General features: G+C 33.0%; 1 protein-coding gene across 1 annotated transcript; it reads left to right on the forward strand.

Moving 5' to 3' along the window:
* Positions 1-5,293: 5,293 nt before the first annotated feature.
* LOC110033236 (protein CUP-SHAPED COTYLEDON 3-like) lies at positions 5,294-7,999 on the forward strand. The gene is made up of 3 exons (XM_020737153.1): positions 5,294-5,501; positions 6,299-6,573; positions 7,490-7,999. Exons 1-3 carry the CDS (start codon positions 5,294-5,296, stop codon positions 7,997-7,999), a joined length of 993 nt encoding a protein of 330 aa, XP_020592812.1.
* Positions 8,000-8,878: the final 879 nt, after the last annotated feature.

An 8,878-nucleotide genomic window follows, 5' to 3' on the forward strand; every position in this document is an offset into this window, starting at 1 on the left:
TCTTCTTGGTGTAGCCAATGGATGGATTAATTGTGCTTGAAGATGGTCTGAATTCCTGTTAATGTGGATATAATATTAGCACATGACAGCAAAAAATTGAGTAAAAATTAAAATTCTTGCAACGAGACCTCTATTAAACATTTGAGGCGTAGCATAGGGAGGAGTTGTAGTAGATGCTGTGAAACAATGGGGCATAACATAGAAAGGGATTACAGTCGATGTCTCTTCATGATCGTCAACTATTATTTGTTTATCTTTGTTTTTTGGTATAGAGTCAACCGTGAGAAAAAAATAGTTTACGAAAAATGTAAAAATAACTAATATAAGAATTACTTTTATTTTTTTTTCTTCTCTAGGTGAGATTTCAATTTTACATCAGTAACACCCTCTAGTCGCATTTTGACTTGGTCTTTTGCCTGAACATCATCATTCTCAGTAGTATTTTTCCTCTTTACAAACTTTGTCCATTGAGGTGAGTTCCCTCCACGTATTTGTTCAATATCCTCTGATAACTTCTTCAAGGTATCTAACATTTATTATTCTGCTTATACGTTACCTTGTGCTCTACAACTTATTTGATACGATTACTTGATGAGGTGATTACATAATATAAAAGATGTGGACGACCCACTACTTCCTTCAAACTCTCTAATTTTCTTATAAGTAGTATCAGGGTTAATATTTTTCTTTGCTTTATTTGACCACCTCATTAGCAGATACTTTTCTGGTATTCTAACATATTTTGGTTACAAAACTTTAATATAATGGGAACAAAGTAAACCAATTATCTCAAATTTCCTAAAACTAAACAGTGCAATGGATTTAATTTAATCATTTGGACAGTCCAAATCTTAGAGTTTCTACTGCTATCCAAGTTTCTAACAATGTATTATGAAGAAATTTGACTAATTTTTTTTGCCTCTAGTCTGCATGCCCTATGTAGATATTCTTCTTCAAAGAAGAAATACATCTTTCTTATGTAGAATGCATCGACTTGTTATAGTATTGGGTTGCTTCTTGCAATTGGAGCAATTGCAAAGTTATCACATTTAAAATCTTCATCTTTTTCGTTTTTTTTTCATGTATTCATGATCTTTCCAATCATAAAATACAATCGGCAATGAAGCTTGTGGGCTCAGAAATTTCATGACACAATATTTGTAGACTCACAGCACTGTGCTGAAAGAATTTTCATATTGAACACATCTTTAATTTTATAGACCACTTGGTTTTATATTTATACAACTTAATTAACCAAGCGTTACCTTTGAAGTTTTTTTTTTCAATCATCACATACCATTCTTGCTCAGACTCCTCTTCTGTGTCACTTTTACTCATGAATATGTAAAATAGTCCTTTTACTGTCTTGTTGTCATTGAAGCAATGAACTTTCAAAAAAGCCTTCTTAAGAATATGTCATTGACATAGTATATGTCGAGTGTGTGACAAAACAACTTATAAGGCCCTTGCCATAGCTTAGTCTTCATTAGTGAATATTGCTACATGTTACTTATCATCCATTGTGTGAAAAGAAGTTTTGAATGGCCAAATAAATGGAACAATTGTCTCTTATGATAAAAAGGATACTCCAAACAAAATATTTTGCCAATGATGATTGACTTCCCCAAAAATAGCACAAGCTGAATTGTACTTATTAAGTCGATAACTTGCATAAAAAATTATGACTTTTCTGAAGTAGTCGTAGTCAACCCTTGTTATGCCATTAGTCCAAAAAAAAATTAGTCCGTCTATCTGACTTATCAAATTAGACATCTCATGTAAACAAATTATCTTCAACCTGTCTTTCCCTTAAATAATTGCATTAGAGCATTAGTATCTTCTTTCTCAATTCTCTCTTTTATCTTTTTGTATACAATCATATCCATATATTCTCGTAAAACCTATATTTACTATTCCTCCAACTTTCTCAACAAGATACTAAAATGTACCAATAGTTCTAATTCTTGCTTGTGTCATTGATTACAACACATCTGCTTTGTTTTTGTTGATTCCCCAGTGTGATCTAAACAGATGTTGATCAGTTGGCATGGCTAATTATTTGTTGTGGTTATCTATGAATTTATTTATAGTCCAATTACCTTCCAAATCAACACAAATCTAATGTTTTCCTGACAACTTATACTAGTGTCTAATTTCGAGAACTTCGCTCTCGTGCATAGATTGGGTCCTTTCTTAAAACCAACTTTTGAGCATAGAAAATACTTTGATTTTATATTTATTGTACCTAATCAGTAACACACATGATTCTCACTTACAATGAATCCATAAGAGTGGGTATAAGAGTAATACATATCATAAGCTTCCTTCTCGTTGTACACAACCGTGTCAAATAATTTTTTCGTAATTGGTTCATAATTCTTATGATTGACATTATCCCTTGCAAGTTCCGAAATAGGGTTCTAGAAATGTCGGATAAAATAAATCAATACAGCCAATAGAACATTGGATCATTCCATTCGATACAACCGTATTGTATCGGTTTTACTGAAATAAATCAGTACAACTAATAGAACGTGGTGTTACAATTAGTGATAAATTAATGAATTCTATCCATAAAAAAATAAATAAATTACCAGTTCATTCTTTCTATATATACCATTTGTTTTAATGTTATGTTACGTTACATTTTTTCATAAGGGATACAACATTGCATTGTTCCCTTCAGCATAACTGTGTTGTATTGGTTGTACTGATTTATCTCAGTATAACCAATACAACATGATTTTACAAGTAGTGATAGTCAATTACAATCGCGAGGGAAAATAAAAATTAGAAATTCATACTTTCTATATACAATTCTTTTTATTTTTAAGTTAAGATTTTTTACAACTGATAGAACATTGGATCATTCTCTTCGATATTGTATCAGTTGTATTGAGATAAATCAGTACAACCAACACAACATGATTGTATAAGTTGTGATAAATCAGTCAATCCTAGTAAGAGAAAAAATAAAAATTATAATTTCATACTTTCTATATACAATTTCTATTTTTTTGTTAAAATTTTTTACAATAGATAAAACTTTGCATCCTAGCCTTCATTACAACCGTGATGTATTAGCTGTATTGAGATAAATCAGTACAATTAATAAAACATGGTTGTATAAGTAGTGATAAATCAGTTAATCATATCCATGAAGAAAAGCAAAAGTTACTAATTCATTCTTTCTATATATATATATATATATAATTTTTTTATTATTATATTATGATTTTTTTATAGGGGTTACAATATTGCATCATTTCTCTTGGTACAACCGTGTTGTATCGATTTTACTAAGATAAATCGGTACAACAAAAATAATATGATTGTATAAGTAGTGATAACTCGGTCAGTCATAATCACAAAGAAAAGTAAAAATTAGAAATTCATACTTATATATACAATTTTTTTATTTAAAGTTAAGATTTCTTACAACTGATAGAACATTGGTTCTTTCCCTTCAACACAATCTTGTTATATCGGTTGCAATGAGATAAATCAGTATAACTAACACAATATGGTTGTACAAATAGTGGTAAATTAGTCAATCGTAGCTAAGAGAAAAAAATATAAATTAGAAATTCATACTTTCTGTATGTAATTTCTAATTTTATGTTATAATTTCTTACAACATATAAAACATTGCATCGTAACCTTTAGTACGACGGTGTTGCATTGGTTGTACTGAGATAAATCAGTACAACCAATATAACATGTTTGTACAAATAGTGATAAATCAGTCAATCCCGTTCACGAGGAAATGTAAAAATTATAAATTTATTCTTTCTATTTATAGAATTCTTTTATTGTTATATTGCGGTTTTTTATAAGAGAAACTACATGGCTGCACAAGATAAAATTAGCCAATCCTAGCCACAAGGATAAGCAAAAATTAAAACACATTGGTCAACACATCATCAAGATAGTCTCCTTCAAATATAAATTAAAAAAATATTACATGCATCAAATAGCTCAAATTAATAAAAAAAAAAATCATTCATATTAACTTGTAAACAAACATATCTTTCAAATTTACCAATGAGTTCAAGTCTATAATTTCATCACCAGAAAAAGAAGTGGATATGTCCTTTGGGTTTTTTATGTTGCCACTCTGGTTGTTCTCCATTCTTAAAATTCTTCATGAGTTTCGGTAACAACAGCAATCTCTACCCGAGTTTTGACAACGACAACGATTTTTATATGATGTTCCACAAAGAAAAAATCTCTTATAGCTAAACCCTAAAAGTTGAAAGATCTGATGTTCTTATTTTGCTTTCAAAATTTTGGCGTGTTCTTTTCCTATGTTAAAATACCCTACGCTGTTATTTAGCTCATTTATTATGAATTCCTTAAAAAATATAACAATAAAAAATAAAAAAAAAACACGTGATATTTTTGAATTGGCTTCCGCACCTAACTCTACCTCTACGTGCACTCTTAACCGAACATAATAATTTTCCCAGAGAGAGAGAGAGAGAGAGAGAGAGGATGTAAATATCATTAGGTAAATTAATGCATCAAACCACCTAGTTAATTTAATCTACACAAAACAAGATATTTTTCGCATTTCTAGACCAGAGAAAATACTCTGCTTCACTTGCTTGGTTAATAACATTCTCTCCCGTGGAGAATAACTTCTAATTATTTTCATTGGTTTTTTACTAATCATCCCCGAGCAACACATTGATCATACCATGCCCACAAGCATCTACCAATCCACTCTTGATATAAAACATCATATTGTCTCGCATTTATGGCTGAAGTTGGTAGCAAAAGCAACAAACAGTTTGGACATGCAGTATTTGCGTTGGGCTGTGTCGCCAGCCAGGCAGGCTGCGCCGGCCCGCAACACTATTGCCCTGCACCTGTGACTGGTCCCTGAACCAATGTCATGCTCACAATCGCACGCATAAATCTCCTCATCGCATTTACTTCCCTGCCATGCACCTCCTCTTCCCCCACCCTTCCCTTTCCAAGCCCTTTCAGGTGCGCTATTTGTACGGCCTTCCTTGTCCCTTAATCACTTCCCCACTCAAAACTGCAAAAACTGCATCACACACACACTACACACACACTCTCTCTCTCTCTCTCCATCACTTCTTTAACCCTTCAGTTTCAGTGCTTCTCTATGAATGAATAGAAGGTCTTTTCATGGTTCACATGCACAATATATAGTGCTATATAGCTAGCTAGCTAGCTCCTCCCTTCTTCATTCTTGCTCCTCTTCTTTCTCTACTTGGTTTGTTCTCTTCTTCCATTTCGTCCACCTCTTAATTCGATGGAGCAGATGAGTGCTATGGGAGGAGAGTTGGGGTGGGAAATATTTGGTGAGGAAGTTAGCGGAGAGCAAGGGCTGCCTCCAGGCTTCCGTTTCCATCCCACTGACGAAGAACTTGTTACCTTCTACTTGGCCGCTAAAGTCTTCAATGGAAACATATGCGGTGTCGATATTGTGGAAGTTGACCTTAATAGATGTGAGCCATGGGAGCTTCCAGGTACTCATAAAACTCTTATGTAAACATAAGATGTTATCTGAAAAGAAAAAAAACAAGGTTAATATTATAAAAGCCAAACTACAACCAGTATATTATCATATAGCTACTAGTCACTTGTTCTATTCTCCAAACATCATGTGATTTTAGTTAAGATAAATGCTCATGAATGAAAAAGAAGTGCAAGTAAACATTATAGACACCAAGTTTTATCCACAGTATTAAATATTGCCAGACTCTTAAAAATGCCGACCTCTGTCATTTACTGGACTCCAGTTTTTCCTGAAACATATGCTACCAGCTATAAACCTACAAGGTATTGCTGGTAACAAAATAACAGCACAGTTTAAATTTCTCTTTAATGGCACTCCTCTTTAGAATAAAATAAAGTTCTACATGTTTTAAATGACTTTATTTTTGCTTATTAGAACTTCTATTCTAGTTATTTTCTTATTAAATGACAAAATAATTTGCAGTTAAATTAACATGGAATCATTAGCCAAACCCCTACGCCCTAAAAGGAAAACTATTTTCCTCTCCTCTTTTATTCCCAGCTTTCGTAATCCTTAGTTTGTCCTTTTGCTTCGTTTCCACAACTGAGCACCACCAAACCCAAACCCATCTTCATTCTTCTTGTCCCTTCTCTCTTTCTTCGTTACATATATATACTTATTTTTGCATGTTAATGCCATAAATATATACTAAACAAAGTAATAATAAAATACGCACAGTTTTCTGAGCTGCACCCATTCAAACAAAACAAGAAAAAAAATAAGAACGCAGCTCTGAATGAATTGCAGAGGCGGCGAAGATGGGGGAGAGGGAGTGGTATTTCTTTAGCCTGAGGGACAGGAAGTATCCGACCGGTCTAAGAACGAACCGGGCGACGGGAGCCGGTTACTGGAAGGCGACCGGAAAAGACCGGGAGGTTCACGCAGCGGCCACCGGCTCACTTGTCGGCATGAAGAAGACTCTGGTCTTCTACAAGGGACGGGCCCCACGCGGTGAGAAGACCCGGTGGGTCCTACACGAATATCGCCTCCACGGCGACTTCTCCTTCCGACACGCATGCAAGGTCTTTTCTCCTATCAAAACTCTCTTCCTTTTAATTATTGCTTCGTTTTGTTTACGTGATTTGACAACGTATTCAGTTTTGATTATTGCGTCTTGCTGTGCTGCTCTAAGCTTTGCTAACTGTAGATATATTACCAGTTAGTACCGTTGGTCATCTGCTAAACGTTTTTAGAGACTGGTATAGATTGCCCTTCATCACATATGAAAAGACTTGCTAAAGTCTTTTGATAATTTCTTTGTGGGATTGAGAAAGGAGGGTTATGATTGAGGGAAATGTACTATAATTTGAAAATGAAGCTACTCAATATATAAAATTAAATTTTCCTGTTGAAATAGTTAAAGAGTGATGATATATTGCGCAACTAAATTCTCATATAGAACTTTAGTTTCTTAATTTTTGTGTATTTGGTATCTGTGAAACATAATTATTTTATAAAAATAATATAAACTCATGTGACTATCTCTTCTTTATAAATTTCTATGCAATTTTCTATAATTGTTTTTTTTATTTTGTCATTTATTTTCGAGTAATGATTTGTGTATTGTACGTTTTGAAAGAGAATGATTATGATTTTTGAACATAATATACCCTCTAATTTCTAGGCTATTATACACTTACTGTATTTAAGTTCTTTAAATTAATAAGTTGATGGTCATTCTATTGTGGTTCTCGATTTGTAGCCTAGCTATCTCATTTGAAAAAATATATATATGATGCACATTTTTATTCTATAAATGCAATAATAAAAAATGTTTATTTAGTACAAAAACAAGAAGAGATTATCTTGTTATTATAATTAAAATCATGGCTATCATGGACAACAGTTGAGAAGTTGAGAAATTAAAGAGTACAACCCAACATACTAACTAAGTTGTTCTTATCCTATATTATTATATGTATTTGTTGTTTCTTGCAGGAGGAATGGGTGATATGCAGAATATTTCACAAAGGAGGAGGTGATCTTAAAAAGAACACATATTTCCCCAACTCCACCTACTTTCTAGACCCTTCATGTTCCTCTCTCAACTCCTGCATCTCCCCTCTACTCGAGCATACACAAAACCTAGAAAACCCTATTAATTCTCTCCCACAAAACCACCACAATCCCCACTTTCCTCATACTCTAGAGAACCCTTCATTACTCTTCCCTTTTCCTCTTCCCCAGCCTTTTCCTTCCACGGGCCATTTCCATTCTCTCTTTAAGTATCCATTAACAACAAACGAACAAATCAAAAGAGCTCCCACTCATGAGGAATCCTTCTCAAACTGGCTTGAATCCTGCTTACAAAAGCCTAGCTCTTCTAGTTATGATACAAGTCACAATTATTTTGGACTGCATCCAATCCAAGGAGGAGCACCAGTGCTACATGACACAACCTTTGTGGGATCGAGCGTTGCATTACAATCTGGATCATTGGTTCCATGAGCTTTTGTGTCGTACATATTTGAAATTTTTTGTTGTACTAAAATGTGAAAGCACTTTGCCATTAGGTTGTTTTAGGATGGCTTTGCATGAGGCAGGCTAGGGAACTATTTTAGCGTAACACTACTGTACATTGGCTTTAGCTATATCTAAAATTTTACTATTTACTAAGTAGAAATGAAGATTTATATATTTATGTATGACATGATGGCATCTTGTCACAATTTTAAATGTGTAATGCACGAAGGATGAGATGGAGAGGTTAGGAGTGATCAATCCACGTCATTAGTGCATGTTGATTTGATTTCATGCAAGCAAAGGCCTGAAATGCATGGATGCATGATGCAGGGCTTCTTAATATAGGGGATGGGATTGATGTGACTAATGGCCCGCACCTGTGAAGTTTCAATTGGCTTTATTTGTTTGTAATCAAGATGTTTGGGGTGTTCGAGAGAGAGAACTAGAAAAAGAAATGGCAGAGATTTTAATCAATGATATGTATTAGTAATGAATATAATTTTGGTTTTTATATTAATACAGAACATAATGTTGTTTTCATAAGTTATGGATAATTTTAATATAAATACTATTTTTTAAAAATTTTAATCAAATTCAATTACTTTAATAGAATTTATGAAATTTATTTTCAAATCGTCCAAAATCATCCAAAACATAATTGAATTCTCTGAATTTTGATCGACACTTTAATTTTATTAAAATCACTCAAACTTATAAAAAAATAATTTTATAGTGGTGGTTTTGAAATTTATGAGAAAATATATTTTTTTAAAAAAATTAGATCTTATAAAATAATTTTTTATAAGTGCTGCAAAAATTAAGTACTTGTTGTTTTCAGTTGGATATGAATACATTGTATATATA

This window comes from Phalaenopsis equestris, unplaced genomic scaffold (genome assembly GCF_001263595.1).
Source record: "Phalaenopsis equestris unplaced genomic scaffold, ASM126359v1 Scaffold001116, whole genome shotgun sequence".
NCBI lineage: Eukaryota > Viridiplantae > Streptophyta > Magnoliopsida > Asparagales > Orchidaceae > Phalaenopsis > Phalaenopsis equestris.

What these genes read in the sequence shown, in the direction of transcription:
- LOC110033236 (XM_020737153.1), top strand. Translation starts at nt 5,294, where the DNA reads ATGAGTGCTATGGGAGGAGAGTTGGGGTGGGAAATATTTGGTGAGGAA. An exon ending in TGAGCCATGGGAGCTTCCAG is followed by an intron (nt 5,502 to 6,298) that starts GTACTCATAAAA and finishes AATGAATTGCAG; the next exon opens with AGGCGGCGAAGATGGGGGAG. An exon ending in CCTTCCGACACGCATGCAAG is followed by an intron (nt 6,574 to 7,489) that starts GTCTTTTCTCCT and finishes TGTTTCTTGCAG; the next exon opens with GAGGAATGGGTGATATGCAG.